The sequence below is a fragment of the Bombyx mandarina genome, chromosome 11, assembly GCF_030267445.1.
Source record: "Bombyx mandarina strain Sakado chromosome 11, ASM3026744v2".
Taxonomy (NCBI): Eukaryota; Metazoa; Arthropoda; class Insecta; order Lepidoptera; family Bombycidae; genus Bombyx; species Bombyx mandarina.
The window spans coordinates 2743406-2765139 of record NC_143218.1 but is presented as its reverse complement, the minus strand read 5'-3'; the positions used below and the strand labels follow the sequence as shown (position 1 = coordinate 2765139).

The 21734-nt window shown below is 40.4% G+C and overlaps 1 protein-coding gene across 13 annotated transcripts in view; it reads left to right on the top strand.

Moving 5' to 3' along the window:
- Positions 1–21734, top strand: part of LOC114241750 (segmentation protein cap'n'collar) — a 144954-nt gene that overhangs the window by 72925 nt on the left and 50295 nt on the right. For all 13 annotated transcript variants that reach the window (XM_089731373.1, XM_089731362.1, XM_089731361.1 and 10 more), the window contains exons 6-7: positions 11864–11997; positions 12536–12631. In XM_089731373.1, coding sequence (XP_089587499.1) covers positions 11864–11997; positions 12536–12631 — 230 coding nt within the window. The remainder of the gene's footprint in view (positions 1–11863; positions 11998–12535; positions 12632–21734) is intronic.

Genomic DNA, 21734 nt, shown 5'->3' with positions numbered 1-21734 from the left:
ATGCTTAAAAAATACTTTAAATCAATTAAAAAAAACATTACAACCACTAGCATATATTTGAAACAACACATATCCATACACTTTGTTTATTGTCAAACTTTTCTACTTAAAGTCTGTGGTCAAATTGAGAATAGATTAAATATTGTTTGTCTTTATTAATATTTGTCTAAAGTATAGTCTTGGCGAAATCTGTGATTACAGAAGTATATTATTAGTCTTTGACAATAGAATCATAATAGTGTACCTACAAACTTATAATTTCAATTAATTATAGTCGAATTTTGATTATCGGGGGACCACTAGTATATGTAAGTATGTATATCCATCTCCATATCTCATAGTACCGGGAAACTTTATTGGGGGCCAGATCATCGCGTGTGATTATTCCCGGGTCATTATTACTATCGCATACATTTGCGGCTCTGTTATTAGCCTTAAGGATCGAGGACCATGCAAAATCGCGATCCCGCGTGTAGTAGGTGGGTTTTTTTTGTCGTATTCCGGCATTCAATATTGTGACCGACAATCCGTCAAAGTTGATCGATCGTGACATAACGCGATGTCAATGTCAATGTCGATGTCGAACGGGGATTACCGATTGTGGTGCAACCGATGTATCGCAATCGATTCGCTCAGTTAAAGCGTTTTGATGGATGCGCTTCATCCATTCAGGTTTTCCGTCAAACTAGTGTGAACCTTGAGATTCGGAGAAGAGAGTCAGTGATATTACACGTCTGTATCGGCGTTCATATCAGAAAGGATGACTGGATCGAGGCAGACTCACGTAAGTTTGCGGTACCATTAGTAACCAGTCACCTTCTCTTTCTTTTGACCCTCGTTCCAAGTTATGTAGTTGCCGTCGTAGTGCCAGATCTACTAGATTTACTGGTGGTATGACCTCTTGTGATTCAGCACGGGTAGGTACCACCACCCCGCCTATTTCTGCCGTGAAGCAGTAATGCGTTTCGGTTTGAAGGGTGGGGCTTTGTAACTATACTGAGACCTTAGAACTTATATGTCAAGGTGGTTGGCGCATTTACGTTGTAGTTTTTTTTATTTTTATTGCATAGATGGTTGGACGAGCTCACAGCCCACCTGTTGTTAAGTGGTTACTGGAGCCCATAGACATCTACAACCTAAATGCGCCACCCACCTTGAGACATAAGTTCTAAGGTATAGTTACAACGGCTACCCCACCCTTCAAACCGAAACGCATTACTGCTTCACGACAGAAATAGGCAGGGTGGTGGTACCTACCCGCGCGGACTCACAAGAGGTCCTACCACCAGTAGCTGTCTATAGGCTCCAGTAACAACTTAACATCAGGTGGGCTGTGAGCTCGTCCACCCATCTAAGCAAAGCAGTTCATTCGGATATCTGACAGCGGTAATGGAATTTCATTTCTTTTTTTTTTATTTCCTAATCGTTCTAAACTAAACGTTGGAAGCCTAAAAGGCTATTACAGCTACGCGCGGACCAGTAGATGAGCTCACGGGCTCAACCTAATAGAATTACACTAGCCTTAGCAAGAGCAGCGCTTCGCAGAATCTACCGCCGGATCGGAATCGCGACCCATTGACCAGATCTGACGCGATAAACTCGGTGGGTTGGGTGGAATTTCATATGTCACATGTCTGTGTGGTGGAATGTACTATGCTATATCTGTAGGCCCCGGTAATCACTTATCCCTGGCGGGTCTCGACCTCTTTATTATCGTCGTCTCCGCAAAAAGGCTGATTTCATTGCAGCTTCTATGAGACGAACCCACTACCGGATCGCTCAAGATTTCGTGCAGTCTTTTAATCCTACAGTTACACGTGTGCTGTCCACGGGCCGCAACAGCCAGATAACAGCAAACCGACACTGCAACGCTTAGAACAAAATATATATTTATAAATACTAGTGGTCCCGCAGTAGTCGAAATTCGACTATAATTAATTGAAATCATAATTTTAAATAGTATTATGATTCTATTGTCAAAGACTTAACTTCTATAATCCTAGATTTTGTCGAGACTACACTATAGACAAATAATATTAAAGATAAACAATATTAATCTATTCTCAATTTGACAACAGACTTTAAGCAACAACAAAAGTTTGACAATAAACAAAGAGTATTTATCTGGGAGTGTTTGTGTGTCAAATACATGGTAGTGTGTGTAATGTTTTCTTTATTGATTTAATGTATCTTTTATGCATAATTTAAAAAAAATATTAGCATTGTGCACTCCTTCTCTATATTGTCTATAAGTGTGGAAAATTTCATACTCCTCCGTCCGCGCAATTTTCGTAAAAAGGGATACAAAGTTTTTGCTTCACGTATTAATATATAAATATATTCAAAGCCAACAGACATATCCTTTTGTTGACAACACAATAACATTCCCATACAGAATATAAATTGAAGTGACTTACCCAAAATAAAAGAGTATCGCGCCGCCGAAGCCTTAACCCACGTGTTTTCGAGGAGGGCTTTCAAGAGGCACGGACCTGAGCTTTTTGTTACAAAAAATAAATGCGGGGGGCGATCCCCGGAGCGATTTTTTTTTTCATACCTATGCTGATAGCCTCTCAAGGCTATTTCAGCTTCGCCCTAATATGTAGGTGAGCTCACAGTGCTCAAACCTGACGTTGTTGCTAACACGAACCGTAGCAAGAGCAGTGCTTCGCAGAATCTAGCACCGGATCGGAAACGCGACCCACCGAGAAGATCCGGCGAGAAACTCAGTGGGGACCGATGGTTTTGTTAATAAATTCTTCAAGGAGCCCCCTTCAATGATATTCAGAGAGATCAACATGACCGGGTTACTGAAGGAAAAGGCTCGATTTGAAAACGGCTTTGGTATTGTGACCAAATCCATGATTGCTTTGCCTTAAGATGCGATTGGATTTATCCGGACTGACGACCGTTAATGGTTTTGGTTTATAGTTAGGGTAGACGATTTCAACAAATGCTGATGGTGCTGATGGTTGAACGAGCTCACAGCCCACTTGGCGTTAAGTGGTTACTGGAGCCCATAGACATCTACAACGTAAATGCGCCACCCACCTTGAGATATAGTTCTAAGGTCTCAGTATAGTCACAACAGCTGCCCCACCCTTCAAACCGAAACGCATTACTGCTTCACGGCAGAAATAGGCAGGGCGGTGGTACCTACCCGTGCGGACTCACAAGAGTAATAACGCAAATTATAATTTTGCGGGTTTGATTTTTATTACTCGATGTTATTCCTTCACCGTGGAAGTTAATTGTGAACATTTGTGAAATACGTATTTCATTAGAAAAATTGGTACCCGCCTGCGGGATTCGAACACCGGTGCATCACTACATAACGAATGCACCGGACGTCTTATCCTTCAGGCCACGACGACTTCAATATGTCTGTGTGTGTTAATCGCGTACCTGTTTATATATATGAAATACATTAACAAAAGGGCCTTGATTTTTTGTTCTATACACATACATATACCTACCGAGGATGAATTTTGTAAAATAAATAAAAAAGGAGGAAAACCGGTAAAATAAATTACATGTTACAAAAATTAATCGGCGGCGAATCGAAACACAATCGATGGAGAGAGAGAGACGAAAAAAAAAAACAAAAAAAAAAACCCGTTCCAACGAAAAGGACCGGTCCGCGGTAATTTAAAAAAAAAAAAACTTGCCTCTCTCTCACAATGCCTTCGTTAAAGTCAGACGGGGAGAATCCAATATGAAATTGGTATGCGACCGGGTCCGATGTTCGTTACAAAGTTACATTTGCCGTCACGTTGGCGCCACTGTACTCGGCAATTCGACCGAAAAACATTTAGTTCCAAATAAATCCGTTAGTATATTATAAAATTGGTAGAGCTGTTATCAAGATGGCGGCGTCTTAATGAACTTAGATTGGGAACAATTGTGTCTAATAATGTACAATGTCGACCATTGGCCGGCTCTTTTGTTGTTGATGATTGAGGGGCATTTTCGTCTGGTTCGCGGACATCAACAAAAGAGGCGAGGACCCGTATAAAATACGACGGTCTTGATAATTTAAGTGGACTTTTTCTAAAATACTTTTTTTTTATTGCTTAGATGGGTGGACGAGCTCACAGCCCACCTGGTGTTAAGTGGTTACTGGAGTTACAACGGCTGCCCCACCCTTCAAACCGAAACGTATTACTACTGCACGGCAGAAATAGGCGGGGCGGTAGTACGTAGTACCTACCCGTGCGGACTCACAAGAGGTCCTACCACCAGTAATTACGCAAATTATAACGTCGTCATGTTATTCCTTCACCGTGGAAGTCAATCGTGAACATTTATTAAGTACGTATTTCATTAGAAAAATTACCAACTATGTATAAAAATACTGTTGGATTTCTGTTCTCTCATCACTCATTGCACAACTGCCCTCCACGCGTCTCTATCTTGGGCAGTCCTAAGTGCTTCAGATGTGAGCATGCCCATAACTGATGCTATCAATTTTGATTGTCATAAAAAAAACAACATCGGGTCTTTGGCCCTACTTTTCGCATAGACGTGTGCTTATTATTCTTGCCTATTCGCTTAGATGTCTATGCCGGCTGCCTCTGGACGGGTAGGTGAGCTCACGGGCTCAACCTGGTAGAATTTGCTAACACTAACCCTAGCTAGAGCAGTGTGCTTAGTTCGAGTTTTTTAACGTTCTCGATAGCGTAAAAGTTAACTCGAATTTGTACGGAGTTGGAACTTTTGCCTACGTTTGCCGCTAGGGGGCGCTGTTCCGACCGCTCACGGGCTCAACCTGAGAGAATTTGCTAACACTGACCCTAGCAAGAGCAGTGCTTCGCAGAATCTACTGCTAGATCGAAATCGCGATCCACTGAGAAGATCCGACGCGAAACTCAGTGGGCTATAAGTAGACGTAGGTCCGAACTACAGCCGTCGCTATCCCGTTCCACTCGGAGACGTCTGAAAAGAGGGAGATAGCAGGACTTTTACCCTGATCCCAACCTGGACGAACCCTCGAAGTTCAATGAAAACATTCGCGGAAGGCTACGGAGTTTCGCTCAAAAACGAATTGCGTAAACGTTGCCTTGACAATGACAATGCGTCTCGGATTGATATCGAACGCTAGTCGATAACAATGCTTCAAATCCAACGAGATTCAATTGCCGATTCTGTACTTTACAAATGTATCGCGAAGGACGCAGGTTGTTTTTGTTTGTTGATTGTTTACACTGGATCGGTTCGCGAATATGAATCGAGGTAGCAGTAATGCGTTTACAGGTGGTAGGACCTCTTGTGAGTCCGCACGGGTAGGTACCACCACCCCGCCTATTTTTGCCGTGTAGCGGTAATACCTTCGATCAACAAGGGTAATACGTTTCGGTTTGAAGGGTGGTAAAGTCTACCCTGCTGAGGCCATTTACCTACCTCGTTCCTTACAAATAGATACTTTTGTCTCGTGGCTGTATAATTTACTTACATAAATTAATTATAAATCATGCAGAGCGCACCGTTTCTAGGTAATATTAACGGCATATTTACAATCCTTCAGTTTCTGCCCGCATTGTACCCGATATTCCAAAAAAGTCTAGTAACAAATGAAGATTCGCGATACAAAAACAAAAGCCTCCTACACAACCCTTTCATCTTAATTCTCGAAGCTGAATTCGGCACGACCCAACCACAATAAGCAGTTAACGGGCACCCGTCGAACAAAAGCGACAAATTGTGAATCGTGTGTATCTCATAGCTACAACAATGTACCCGACCAGAAAATCCTTTTAGACCATTGACTCGACCATAAGCCGGTTAAGGGAATCAAGGGACTCGAAGCCCGGTCCACTGTTCGGGAATTGTAAATCATAAATCGATGAATACGGTAGCCGGAGAAAGGATTGTCGAGTGAAACAAAAAAGCCCTTTTGTCTTGCGGTCGGGCTTTGGTCGACTCTATCGCCTATACAAATCGTTTTCGCCCTAATGCATCCGAAAAACCGTGCTAATGTTCGTGGTTTTTTTGCGAGTCTGGTCCGTCTGATTGTTTACGCGAAAATCGACTTGGCCTAAGTTAGTTTTTGATGCGGACGATGCGAAATCCGCGGTGAGTTAAGTTCCGGCGGATTCAAGGCCGCGTGATGCCGATTCGTCTTTAATTAATCCTTCAATTTAGTATCTGAAAATAGAAATCAATCGATTGGCTATTGCATCTATTGGTGATTGATGGTTTTTTGTATTGTCTTCGGAGGGTCTTAGACTGATTCGAAGTCTTTTGACGTCGGCAGAGCAGTGGAAGGGTCTTGGCGCCGCTTATCACCAAATATTCGTTTTGAATCTGAATAGTAAAAATAATAGTAACTTGGAACAAACAACGCACGGTCATTGGGCCCCAATTTAGGACTCTCTGTGTTATGGGTACCAGAGACTGCTGAAACATACTTCATCATCATAGTCGGTTGCTCTTGGCAGAGCACTTGTGGTCACGTCGCCTCCTTGTTTATTAAAGCATTGACAAACGCTCTCCATAGTTCGCGAACTGAGGCTTGGCGCACCTACTCTTTAAGTGGGGGTTTTTGGTAAGGTCAGTCCTTCCTTCCTATCAGTCCAGCGCATCCGGTTTTGTCCACGAGATCTTTTACCATTGATAAACATACTTAAATACGTTTAAATATATAGATATACAGGGTTACCTGAAATTCGATACTTTCCCTTGGAGGGGTAAAAGTAGAGCTTATTTGCAATAGATTTTGTCTTTGTAGACCCTAGTCGATAGTGATTACTCTTTGAGATATTCAAGTTTTTTTTTGGCCTAAAATCGGTATTTAAAGATAAAAGCTATTCTATTGCAAATAAGCTCTACTTTTACCCCTCCAAGGGAATGTATCGAATTTCAGGTAACCTGTATAGGTGGTAAACACCCAGACACATAGCAAACAGCTTATGTTCATCACACAATGTTTGCCCGATGTGCAAATCGAATCCACGACCTTTGGTGCAACAGTGGGCAGCGCTAACCACCGCGCCACCGAGCCAATCAACAGAATTCACGGAAATCGAACCTAAAAATGAATCTAACTTGTTAAGCTGAGAATAAGTCGAATGAAGTCGTCGTGGCCTAAAGGATAAGATGTCCGGTGCATTCGTAGCGATGCACCGGTGTGCGAATCCCGCAGGCGGGTACCAATTTTTCTAATGAAATACGTACTTAACAAATGTTCACGAATGACTTCCACGGTGAAGGAATAACATCGTGTAATAAAAATCAAACCCGCAAAATTATAATTTGCGTAATTACTGGTGGTAGGACCTCTTGTGAGTCCGCACGGGTAGGTACTACCGCCCCGCCTATTTCTGCCATGAAGCAGTAATGCGTTTCAGTTTGAAGGGTGGGGCAGCCGTTGTAACTATACTAAGATCTTAGAACTTATATCTCAAGGTGGGTGGCGCATTTACGTTGTAGATGTCTATGGGTTCCAGTAACTTAACACCAGGTGGGCTGTGAGCTCGTCCAAACATATAGGCAATAATAACTTTTGCCTATAACGTTTCATTCGTGAATACAAAATTAATATTGGAAGTGTATTTTCTTGGCTCAAGATCGAATAACCTCGCTCTTGCTTACGCCCACAGACTCTTTGTGGCTAAAAAGGATGGTCAGACAAACTGATTCATATTAACTGATATTGTAAGGCTCTTTTACGGATGGATCCTTGTCGAATAAGGATTAAATTTAAGCTCTAAGGAAGGAGTGTCGAAGGAGTGGCGTATGTAAAACATAAAATATGTATAAACATTTCTCTCCTCTTTGTTTTCGTGCATTTTTAAACCCGCATTTAAATTAAGTTACATTTAAATGGTGGCAATGTCTCAAGGTCCCTTTTTTTTATAATTTTAAGTATACTAATGGTCGACGGATAGTCGAAATTCGACTATAATTAATTGAAATTAAAAGCTTGTACACTATTATGATTCAATTTTCAAAGACTTCTATATCACAAATTTCTACCAAGACTACACTATAGAAAAAATTTTAATAAAGAAAACCATATTTAATCTATTCTCAATTTGACCACAGACGTCAAGAACAAAAATTTGACAATAAATAAATAGTATAGATGCGTGTGTGCGTCAAATACATGGTAGTGTGTTTAGTGTCTTTTTTTATTGATTTAATGCATTTTTAGGCATAATTAAAAAAAATATTAACATTCTGCACTCTTTCTCTATATTCTCTATAAGTGTGGAAAATTTCATACTCCTCCGTCCGCGTAATTTTCGTAAAAAGGGATACAAAGTTTTTCTGGTCAAATTGAGAATAGTTTTTTTTTTATTGCTTAGATGTGTGGACGAGCTCACAGCCTACCTGGTGTTAAGTGGTTACTGGAGCCCATAGACATCTACAACGTAAATGCGCCACCCACCTTGAGATATAGTTCTAAGGTCTCAGTATAGTCACAACGGCTGCCCCACTCTTCAAACCGAAACGCCTTATTGCTTCACGGCAGAAATAGGCGGGGCGGTGGTACCTACCCGTGCGGACTCGCAAGAGGTCCTACCACCAGTAATTACCCAAATTATAATTTAGACATCCTTTTCTGTTTCTTAATTTTGTTTGTCTTTAATATTATTTATCTATAATGTAGTTTTGGCGAAATCTCTGATTATATTAAAGAAGTAAAATAGTGTTGGACAATAGAACCATAATAATGTTTTAAACCTGTAATTTCAATTAATTATAGTCGAATTTCGACTACTGGAGGACTACTAGTAATATTTATTTACCCTCTTAAAGGTGTAACCTAAATACAAATGAGCGGAAAAATTTGTTTTGTTTGGCTTTGAAAGAGGTGAAGTCTATACTAGATTCGAAGACCATTATTACTGATCTCCAGGATTCCTCCTTTCTTGGTTAGATTAGATTAGGTCTTGTTGCGAGCTGATGTGGCAAGCTAGTGTTTTTTTTATTGCCCTTGTAGGCAGACGAGCATACGGCCCACCTGATGATGAGTGGTTGCCATCGCCCATGGACTTCAGCAATGCCAGGGGCAGAGCCAAGCCGCTGCCTACCCGTTGAGGAATTATTACGCAGTTTTTTCGCGAACAGCTTGGCTTCGAGTTAGGTATTTTGCGGCAACGCTAAGGATCGAATTGCCCTTTCGAGTGGCGACTCCGAGTTTACGCTAAGCCGCTTAACACTTGAACAAAAAAAAACACGCGGACGCCATATAATGAGGGTAATTCGACAATTGCTGGACAAACAATGTGAATTTCGGGCGATAATCCTTCCTTTGTGTGCGTTGCTCGGTGCCGAGGTGTCAATTTTTTGCTCCACGTAACTGTAGAGGCAGTGCGAAGGTTTTTTTTATTGAAATGTTTACGGAATTCACACGATTTTGTGTCTACGGATTGTGGTGTTTTCTAGGCGTCAGCGTTGAGAGTGCGTTTCATAATCTATCTATATAAATAAAAATGTATTGCTGTTTGTTAGTCTCGCTAAAACTCGAGAACGGCTGAACCGATTTGGTTAATTTTGGCCTTAAATTATTTGTGGAAGTCCAGAGAGGGTTTAAAAGGTAGATAAATATGAAAATGCTCAGAATTAAATAAAATAACAATTTTGTTTTTCCATTGATGTGTCCCCCGTCGGACGGATTCCTTTTGTTTGTTTTAAGTTTATTTTATACAAAGGTTTAGGTCTTTTATTTATCGATTGAGACACTACGAAGTCTGCCGGGTCAGCTGGTAATATTTATAAATATTTTCTAATCGTGCAAGGTCCCTACGCGATGGGAGATAATGGCAAGGAGAAGTGTGTTGGGTGTGCCTATTTTTATGCTAAGTTCGATTGATGAAAAACGGTCACCCTTTGATAATACATCCAGTCCAATATAATCCGAAGCGCCTTCCCGCTTTTTTTTTTTTTATTGCCCTTGTAGGCAGACGAGTATACGGCCCACTTGATGGTGCCCATGGACTTCAGCAATGTTAGGGGCAAAACCAAGCCGCTGCCTAACATATATTTCTAGTCTAAGGGGTCCAAGTAGTCTAAGGGGCTATTTTGGCTTCTGGCTGACAAGTAGGCGACCTCACGGGGCTCACCCTGAGAGAGGTTGCTAACACTGGCTCTAACGAGGGTAGTGCTTCGCAGAATCCACCACCAGATCGAAATCACGACCCACAAACAAGATCCGCCTAGGATAACCCAGCGTCTAAGTGATATCAAAACATTCTTTCTCTATATTCAACATACAATACATATATGAACAGCAAACAAAAAAACTAACGAACGTGACGCGTTATTCGTAAAAACCTTAGTTTTCCCCTTCATTTAGGTACACACATTGCAAAAAACCTCAACCATAGTCAATCGATTTAGCAGTTTTCCGTCCGGCATTGTAAATACGAGAGAGAAATAAAACAAAAAAAACGTGGCATATTGTTTCGCGCCAAAAAAAAAGCCGCGCCATTTTAGCGTGCGCCATGTCGGCTTGTCCTTCACGCTTGACCAATCAGGGGCTACTTCTATATGTAGATATGTTTTTGCAACTACTTTTCGAGTAAATGATATATTTAATACAGATTCTATATATAGACCATTAGGATGTGTGATGACGCCTCAATTTTTTCATGTCGAAACATAAATCATACATGTCTTTTCTGTATATAGGATACTGGTTATTGGCCGTGGCTTCGGTCGCGCGGTCAAGGAAATTATCCATAAATGTTTCTAAAAAGTATAAACAGTTTTTGCCATGGTAATGTGATGTTTTTTCAAGAGATACGGATAGTTTCCTGCCTGGTTTATGTGTGAAATAAGGGCAGACAAACACACACAAAAAACACACAAACAAACAAAGTATTACTATAAATAATACAATTACTATTCGTAGAGGAAGGACATATCATATCGCTCGGGAACCACCGTACAGCGCAATTTACTCCCAAGTTTCACCTTTATAACTCGGTAACCGTACTCGTCGAACTCGATAAAGAGTTTGATGTGCAACCTAACCCATGCATCAGCCCGCTGAGTTTCTCGCCGGATCTTCTCAGCGGCTCGCGATTCCGATCCGGTAGTAGATTCATTCGCGAAGCAGCTGCTTTTGAGGTGTTAGGTCTCCTTCGGAAGCGCTCGGGCAGCTGTTAGCTAATCCCACGCCCCCCCCCTGACTGAGCCTTTGCTCGCCCACATGTCCCGGTGAAACTGGAAAGGCCTCCGGGTCATAATATTAGTATGGATTGCTTTTGTTCTTTGGCCTCATCAGCAGAGCCCATAGACGAAATGTGAATCCGATAGAAACGATAGAAACATAGACTTGTAATCGCCGGCTTGTGATCTTGGACTGCTCACTAGCTAACTACCCCCTTATCTGTGCTATTGTATGTATACTGGAATGCCTTAGTCATCTTACGGGAGTATAGATATCTATTCAAGTTACTAAAGGCTAAAAGCTTTATAAAATGGTGGTGTAATTACTGGTGGTAGGACCTCTTGTGAGTCCGCGTGGGTAGGTACCACCGCCCTGCCTATTTCTGTCGTGAAGCTGTAATGCGTTTCGGTTTGAAGGGTGGAGCAGCCGTTGTAACTATATTTGAGACCTTAGAACTTATATCTCAAAGGTGGGTGGCGCATTTATGTTTTAGATGTCTATGGGCTCCAGTAACCACTTAATAACAGGTAGCCTGTGAGCTCGTCCACCCATATAAGCAATAAAAAAAATCCTTTATAAAAAAATCTACTAAGGGCTGTACCTTCTCTCCTATATCTCCTCTCCACCGATGAGAGATAGGTTATACTTCTAGAAGTAGGTACGATGGTGGAAAGGATAGCTAAACATCTGCCTAGTTTTATCAATGATGTATCGGATTTGATTTTTGTTTGTTTTGTCGTAAAGGCGAATACGTGATCCAAGGAGAACTGCCCAGGGAGCTGGTGAGCGGCGAGGAGTCGCGCTTCGATCTGCTGGAGGAGGCGCTTCAGCTGGTGGAACTCGGAGACGGGGCTGAAGCCAAAGATGAACCCACTGAGGTAAATAATGGTCTTTTTTTTGCTTAGATGTCTGGACGAGCTCACAGCCCACCTGGTGGTAAGTGGTTACTGGAGCCCATGGACATCTACAACGTCAATGCGCCACCCACCTTGAGATATAAGTTCTAAGATCTCAGCATAGTTACAACGGCTGCCCCACCCTTCAAACCGAAACGCATTATTGCTTCACGGCAGAAAAAGGCAGGGTGGTGGTACCCACCCGCGCGGACTCACAAGAGGTCCTACCACCAGTAATTACGCAAATTATAATTTTGCGGGTTTCATTTTTATTACACGATGTTATTCCTTCACCGTGGAAGTCAATCGTGAACATTTGTTGAGTACGTATTTCATTAGAAAAATTGGTACCTGCCTGGGATTCGAACACTGGTGCATCGCTCAACACGAATGCATCGGACGTCTTATGCGTTAGGCCACGTCGACTTCAAAATTCGAATTCATGTCTCGAGGTAGGTGACGACTTTTACGTTGTAGATGTCTATGGGCCCCAGTAACCACTTTTTTCTTTTTTCGGCAGGCGGTAGAAGGGAGTAGCACCGATCGCAGGAGCACCATGTTGCACCCTGCCATGCGGCATGTCCCGCACCACCCCCTCGCCCATTACCACAACCAGGTACGTGGATTTTGTACTATCAGCAGGACTTTAGGACAGCATCAACCTCGAGGAGTTGGGTCAATCGAATCAACGGCTTCTTATATCAGAACAGCGAGATTACGTCGCAGCCAATATTTATTTGGGAAACTAACAGTACAAAACAAACATGTCTTATATTAAAATTTTTTAGCTAAAACAATAACCAAACCTGTTTCCACCATCAAAATCACATACCTATAAGTAGAGAGTGAACTAAGGAAAGGAATAAAAAGAGAAATTTAGAAATTTAATTTTACACAAACATAAAGACAATAGCAACACAATACGTACATATTATTATTTACATCAACTTACACTGTAAAATTTAATAATACTCAGTGGATATTTTTATTATAAGCACGTTGAGGGATGAAGAGGGTGACTTCGAAGTAAGCTACTGTGTTGTGTAAGGGCTGCTTCTACTCTTCAAACTTGCCTACGCAAATTAATACATTTTAAGGGTCTGATTATTAATGGACAATGTTTTATTTGTATTCCATGACTAATTCCGGATTATGAGTTAGGTATTTTATTAGAGAAATCGGTGCATGCGGGATTCGAACGTCACGGCGTCGCACAGTGGGTCGATTCTATGATTTTAGTGACTTAGGGACCAACTTTGTTTTTTTATAATTTTTTTATGTAGATAGATAGAGCTCGTTAATCTCAATAATAATTGTTTTGGGTAAAAATTACAAAAACTTTATAGTTTGGTCAGAAAAATGTGTTTTGTGATTTTTTTGTATGGAGCGGGTCACATTAAATTAAATTCCTGCTAAGTACCGCGAGGTCCCGCTTTGAAACTTTATTTTCCTTACACCTTGTCTAGTCTACTATCATTTGATGCTATGAAGATGTGCATAAAGTTGCAACTCTGCCAAATAAATGGATCGAAAAAAAATAATAAATACATAGAATAAAAACCTTTATATTTTTTTTTCGTAAGTACTTTTAAGTTAAATTTGATATGGATTAGTAAGTAAAAGCACGTAATTATACCCATAATTACATAATACCTAACAACAATACATTTAGTAGGTCTCTAATTATGCAATCTCTCTAAATATTATATATTTTGTTTCACCTTTCGATCTTTGGGTCAGAAGACGAAAGAAGATTGTGTAAAATATCCTCATTAGTCGACGTTCTACTTCTCATTCTTGAATAACATCTCTCTGTATATTTCCGAAAATCTTTATTGCGAGCTTCCGCTGCCTCTTCCGAGAGTTTACCTATACGAATGGCACCAAAGTTCTTCATTATTATATATCACTGCCATGTGCCAACAATTTATGGATACTCGAAGGCATATATAATACCAGGGATATACATTAACATACAATTCTGCAGTATATCTAAAAAATTCCGAAAAATTGGAAACGCGCTCTCCAGATGCAACAGAGTGAAGAATCACGTGAAGCCTCTCTATTAAATCTTTACGTATTCCTGTTATGCGGGCTGTTTCTTCTGCATCCCTGAAAAATCTTCTGGCAGTATTGCCATCATTGGTTGTTCCTACTCCTTGCTTGACAACATCTATAAGTAAACCGCATTCCTTTTTAAACGCTTGCTGTATAGCGCTCTTTCTGATTGATATTTTTTCTTTGTCATCCCCCCTTGCAATCCCATTTCTTGAAGTCCAAACGATAAGACGCAAACAAAAAAGTGTCATATAAAAAATAATCTCACAGGAAACTACATACGATGAAAAAATTGTGAAGTAATAAAATTATATTTACCGATATGAAGTAAGCACTCCATGCATCTTATCCAGGCATGTAAAGATGGCATTCCATACTGGAATATTTCTTCATTATTTTCTCTTTGATAAGCAAGTCACTCCAAAAAACTTTGACGGTTTTGCTTTGCAAATATCACAGACAGCAGAAAATGTTTCTGAAAAATATGAGGTTATTTTGCCGTCTATCATCATCATGTGCAATTGATGCTTAACTTCAACTTGTTTGATTTTTGATGGCTGAAGTCTTTCTATTTCTTCTGTTATGCTAGCTTTTATAATTGTCACTGTTGACTGCGTTTCTTTTGTAAATTTAAACATTATTGGACGGCAATAAAAAGTTGATGAGGTCGTTTTCCCAAACAATTGTTCCATCAAATTTCTGAAGCCTTATAGGAACTAGACTGACCATGAAAATAGATGAATCATCAAACTCTGTTTCAGTTTTTTGTTTATAATTACTTTGACCTGGGGCTCTATCAAAGCCTATTTGCTTATAAGCAGTAGCTCTCTTGCAGAGTCCAAATCCGAAGTAATCACATCTAAAAGCCTATATAGCGCCAAGTTTAGTAATGCTTGCATTTTAATAGCAGCTCCTTCTTCTGTAATAATTACCTCGTCTTTCCCTGGATAACATTTGATCTTTTCTTGCTTAATTTTATATTAAGAAGGGTATAAATCAGACCCATTTTCACTTGCTGCTTCTCTTAGGTTTATATACTGCCACTTAATTTAAGTGAAACTAATATTGCCTTATCAGGAGAATATGTACTACTTTTCACTTTACTTGTAATTAAATACTCATTAACTTTTTCTAGATCTTCGGGGTGATTTGACAAGTGGTTCATTATTTCTCCTACATCTTCATTTCTAGTGTTTCTCAAACTAGTAATTGTAGTAGCTTTCATTTCATCCGGGGATAACGAAAGCGATTGGTAAATTTGTTCAATGCGTCTTCGTTTTTGCCTGGATCCCAATTCTTCAAAAGGTTTTCGAGGTGCAAAAATAGATGTCGAGGCTTCTGTAGTACATTTGAGGGTGGTACATTTTCAACATCTTCAGTATTAGAAATCTCGAGCCTTTCATGTGCAGTGTTGATAGCTTCAGGTATCATTCCTTCGGGCCAGTTTATTGCACATTCTAACCAATCACATTTTTTTCTTATAAACTGTGCTAACATGCGACTACTTCGTTTCCATATTGCACTTATATTTGAACAAAATTGCGTACCGAATTTTTGGAGCTCAACATTTTTCTCTTCGGTCACGTTTATTTGATTTTGTAGGAATTGAAAGAGTTTTTTATTATCAGACAGCGACTGTAGTTGCTCTCTTAAAATCATAAATAATCCTAAATTGTTAACAAAATTATCAATTATTACGGAAACAGCAAGATCACAACGACAATCACGAGATGTTAGTAGTAGTACGAATAAACGAACACTAGTTAGTATATAATAAACATGGTCACTTTATACTTCCAGAGACAAACAAATGTTTACTATATTTTCTACTACCCAGTAATGGCTGCTTAACTAATTATCCTCATTAAATAATGTTAACTATCCTAATAATTAGAGAGATTGTTTAATTAGAGACCTACTAAATGTATTGTTGTTAGGTATTATGTAATTATGGGTATCATTACGTGCTTTTACTTACTAATCCATATCAAATTTAACTTAAAAGCACTTACGAAAAAAAATATAAAGGTTTTTATTCTATGTATTTATTAATTTTTTTCGATCCATTTATTTGGCTGAGTTGCAACTTTATGCACATGTTCATAGCATCAAATGATAGTAGACTAGACAAGGTATAAGGAAAATAAAGTTTCAAAGCGGGACCTCGCGGTACTTAGCAGGAATTTAATTTAATGTGACCCGCTCCATACAAAAAAATCACAAAACACATTTTTCTGACCAAACTATAAAGTTTTTGTAATTTTTGCCCAAAACAATTATTATTGAGATTAACGAGCTCTATCTATCTACATAAAAAAAATTATAAAAAAACAAAGTTGGTCCCTAAGTCACTAAAATCACAGTATCGACCCACTGTGCGTCGGTCGCGTTCCTCCATACAAGCATACCAGTCGTCTTATCATTTAAGCTTACGATCGATTTAAAGAGTCTAGGAGATTTATGGAAATGGTAGTGCGAGGTAGAGGGGGAAGAGGTCGACCGAAGAAGACATGAATGGAGTTTGTGAATGACGATATGAGAGAGAGAGGAGTGAGTGTTGAGATGACGGCTGATAGAACAGGATGGAAGAGAAAATTAGCTGTACCGACCACACCTAGTGTAATAAGGTAGAGAAAAAGAAGAAGAGATCGATTTAAAGAGTCAAAGAGCTGCAGTATCATTGGATCGGAATCGCGATCCACTGAGAAGATCCGATGAGGAACTCAGTGGGTTGAGTCTATGGGTCAAGTTGCGCGTCGAAGTGTAAAGCACTCGATGAGTATGATAAGTAATACGAGACTAGTACATCTGGGACGGCTACCTACCAGATGGACCTAGTGAAAATCGCTGGGTCATCTTGGATGCATTGGGCAAATGACCGACTGCACTGGAGATCAATAGGAGGCAGAAATAGGCGGGGTGGTGGTACCTACCCGTACGGACTCACAAGCGGCACTCCTACCACCATTAATAAAGCACCAGTATTAACAAGGAGCCGGCACAGTTTCAAACAGCCAATGAGTTATAATGGGATTCAAATACACGGGCGGCTTGAATAGTTGAATCGAATAGTGAAAAAATCCCTCCAAATGACACGTTGATAAATGATTTAGTGACACGCGGGTCGTTTTTACCGCACACGAAGAGTGCGGGGTTAGGATGCGGTCCGGAGCATGAGCTGTCGCGTGGGGGAGGAGTTTGGCGTTCCGATTTGAAGGATGGGTCGCAACAGACAAAACCCATTAAGTTCCTCGTCGGATCTCAGTGGGTCGCGATTTCGATCCCGCGATAACGATGCGTAACACGGGCTAGTGTTAGAAAATTCAGTCAGGTCGAGCCCGTGAGCTCACCTACCTGTCCGCGCATAGTCAGAATAGCCCCTTAGGCTATCAGTGAATAGGTAAGGAAAATAATCAAAAATTCTACCTCATGTCCCAAGCGATTAACAGTCTTTTTTATTTTATTTTATTTGGAAAACAAACATTGAACTTAAACTATATAAAAACCTTGCAACTAAACACCATTGAAATGCTTGTCTGGGACGGTCATTAGTTTGGTAGCTAAACGAAACGCAGCACGATTTCCGAGAGATGGCAGCACGATTGCGGTATAGTCGGAACTCGGCTAACTTCATGCCACGACAGAGCCTAGCCGATGGATGCGCGTAGACGCCATCACACTTACCAACCAGCCTTCTTGAAGAGCGGTGCCTCCGTCCTAAGAACTGTCATTCGTTTTCGTTTGCTGACGTCAAGAGAAGATTTCTAAATTGTTCTAAGACAACAAACGTGATTGGTGTACTCAATATTTCTCTTAGCTCGATCACCCTATTCGCTCCTACGATGTCTGACGATGGTGTTAATAGATGTGGCTTCTCCGACATGCATTATATGCTGGGTCATCTGACTTTCTATTTGATTCCGCTATAACCAGATGAGCTCATGCTCATGCGAGGGTCAGTAGCCGTCGTTCACAAACTGTAGCAATACCTGTTGTAATAATAAATAAATAGACGGTAGGAAGCGGTTTGGCTCTGTCCCTGGCATTGATAAAGTCCACGGGAGACGGTAGCCACTCAATATCGGGTGGGCTTTATGTTTATCTGCCTACAAGGGAAATAAAAAATAATATGTAAATAAATCGCTAAAGCTTAACTTGGACCAACGACGGATCCACCGTGTTCCCGCATAAGTCGCAGCATCAATCTTTTTGGTGTTAATTCTTGACTAATTGCTCATTTATTGGGTTAAGTGTCGAAGCGTTATTCGTTAGCACGGGATAGATGATCCATATTCCATATACTACTAATACGTGGGCCAGTGCTTCCCAAATTTGCCTGACTCGGTGATGCAGTGCTTAGCGCCGAGGGTCGCAAGTTCGATTCCCGCATAGGGCAAACATTCGTATAATGAGCGTTGTTTGTCTCTGTCTCTCTTTGTCTGGATATTCATTATCTATATTATGTTCATATTAAAAGTAAATATAAGTAGGTATGTCATCTCAGGTCCCCATAACACATCATCATCATCATCTTAGGCCTTACGGCACAGGGTGGGCCTTAGCCTGGTCCAGACTGTTGAGGGCATTCTCCTTCCAGTTCCTGACACCGGTAACTTTGAGGTCGTTTTAGAACAATTTTTGTCTGTCTGTCTGTCTGTCTGTTTGTTCCGGCTAATCTCTGGAACGGCTGGACCGATTTTGACGAGACTTTCACTAATAGGTAGCTGATGATATAAGGAGTAACTTAAGCTACTTTTTTTAGACTAGCTTGGCCCCGCGGCGTCACCCGCGGTACGACAATAACCGTGGGTAACATCGCGGGACTAAGCTATCAATAATAAAATTTAATGTTTCCGAAGCAAAGCGAGGGCGGGTCGCTAGTTAATAACAAAGCTTTGTGTTTTTCACATCCTTTAAACTCCATATTTGCTCCTACAAATCCGTCTTGTTACTTATAACAGACAGAAACTTACATAGCTGATATGCAAATGTATTCCATCGGTATAGGCACAGCCAAATGAATTTCTCGCCGGATCGCTTCAGTGGGTCGCGATTCCGATCCGGTGGTAGATTCAGCGAAGCACTACTCTTGCTAGGGCTAGTGTTAGCAAATTCTTTCAGGTCGAGCCCGTGAGCTCACCTACCGGCGCGTAACTGAAATACCCCTCAAGCTGCCAGCGAATAGTTGGGAAAAAGAATTAATGCAAAAGTAATTTTGATAACAAAACACTTAACCCTAAAATTCGATCGGAATGGTTCGGAGCACGTCACGTACTCCCCGCAATATTATTAAGCTAAACAAATCCTCTTTATCTTCGACGCTCGGGAGCTCCGAAGTGTTTAGTTAGGTCCGACGACTGATCGACACCTCAAAATGTTCATGTTACAATTAAAATATTCTTACCTGACGATGCGCGTCTTGTGTATCGCTACGGAATTTTAAAAACCTCATTTTAGTTCGATTTGTATTATTAATTTTTTGTTGGTTCGCTTTTGGGTCTGACGCCGCTGTCGGAGTTATATTTCGGGATGGGGCAGGATTGCCTCAGGTGTAATAGGCAGGATCGCGCTGCCTGTACGCACGAGCTAATACCAAGTCTATTACGAAAATTCAAAAAAATTCGAAGATCCTTACTACAATCATCATTATCCTGCCCTTCTCCCAGTCACCTGGGGTCGGCGCAACATGTTTTCTCCTTCCATACTCCTCTATCATATACGATTTCTTCGCTCACTCCTCTCCCACACATATCGTCTTTCACGCAATTCATCCATTTCTTCTTAGGTCTACCTCTTCCTCTATATCCTTCCACATTCATTTCGTCTCATCACATGTCCATACCATCCCAAGCGCGCACTTCTCAGCTTCTCTGTCACTGGTGCCACTTTCAGACTTCCTCTAATTTATTGATTCCGTATTCTATCCATTCTCGTTACTCCACACATCCATTCGCATCTCTTCTGAATGCAATCGCCTTTCATCCGCCTTCAGGCCGCAATCAGGCCCTTACCACAATATTATGGTTCTTTTGATGTGAAACATATATAGTTTCACGTAAAATCGATTGATGGCGTGGCGACGAAGGGTGAAACTTTATTTAACTTAAGCGACATTTATGCTACTTTACAGGAGAGCCATTTAAAGTTTAAAATTTGGAAAAAAATAGTAACGTAAACGTAGTGGAGTAAACATGATTGAAATTCAATTAAAAACATCGGACTGTTGATGCTGATACCGAATAAAACGGACCTTTAATTGCAAAGATAAATGTCGCGTGTTAAGTGAAATGTTAAACTGAATAAGCCTTTCGCTCTTCGATATACAGTCTATAAACGATTGTTTTTTAATATGTATTAATAACATTTTATTTTTCATTACGTCACATGAATTTTCTGTCGTAAACTATCCTTCATACACCTATACAAAACTAGAGGTCCCGTCGTAGTCGAAATTCGATTATAATTAATTGGAATTGTAAGTTTGTACACTATTATGATTGTATTTTATAAGGTACTTCTATAATCACAAATTTCGCCAACTACACTATAAAAAATATTAACAAAGACAAATAATATTTAATGTATTCTCAATTTGACAACAGACGTCAAGAACAAAAGTTTGACAGTAAATATATGCATGCGTGTGTGCGTCAAATACATGGTATGTAGTGTGTGTAATGTTTTCTTTATTGATTTAATGTATCTTTTATGCATTATTTTAAAAAAATATTAGCGTTGTGCACTTCTTCTCTATATTCTCTATAAGTGTGGAAAATTTCATACTCCTCCGTCAGCGCAATTTTCGTAAAAAGGGATACAAAGTTTTTGCTTCACATATTAATGTATAGATAATATCAATGTTTCATACATCTGTCAACCTTCCCGCGAAGGCTCATTTACATCGCATAGTCGAATAAAAGAACTCACGACCCGCTTAATGTTAAGTGGTTGGTAGAGCTCATAGACAACAACAAGAACGCCGTCATCGACCTCAAGGCTTGAGGTCAGAATTGTACAGAAATAATGATTATAAAATATAAAATATGCGTGATTATAAAATCATGCATATTACTATTTTTGCGGGTACATGATGCAATTCGTTCCACGATGATAATTTTGGTACCTGTCTGCGGGATTCGAACCCTGGCACGGTCGCGTCGTCCGTTTCAAGCACACCGGCCGTCTCTTCCATTAGGCTAACGCATAATTAGAATCCTAAAAAAAAGGACTTTATAATCATACGCCATTTTAAAAGCCCTTTCACGAATCGCAAAGTGGAATATTCTCGAAGGATCGTGACTAAGCGCGTTCGTATCCTTTTATAATTCAAGCCCACGCCCTTTGCTGTCCGGCTGTCGATTCGAAATATCGATTATGAAAATCGCAATCGTTCTCGTATCGATACATCAGAATCGATATCGGCTTTTATCCTGTCAATGTGGACGGAATGATTTGCAGGATTTAGCATTAACATTGATGAGAACGGTTCGAGATGTGTGATTCGAATAAATGAACGCATTGAGGTCGTGTTAACGTCAAAATGCGACCTCAAGACGAAGAGGTCTTTGGCTAGAAACTACCCTCCACAGTGTTTTCGGAGCGCTATAACAATGTCCTTCATCAATTAAGGCCTGAAACTGTGATACTTTAAGACAAAAAAA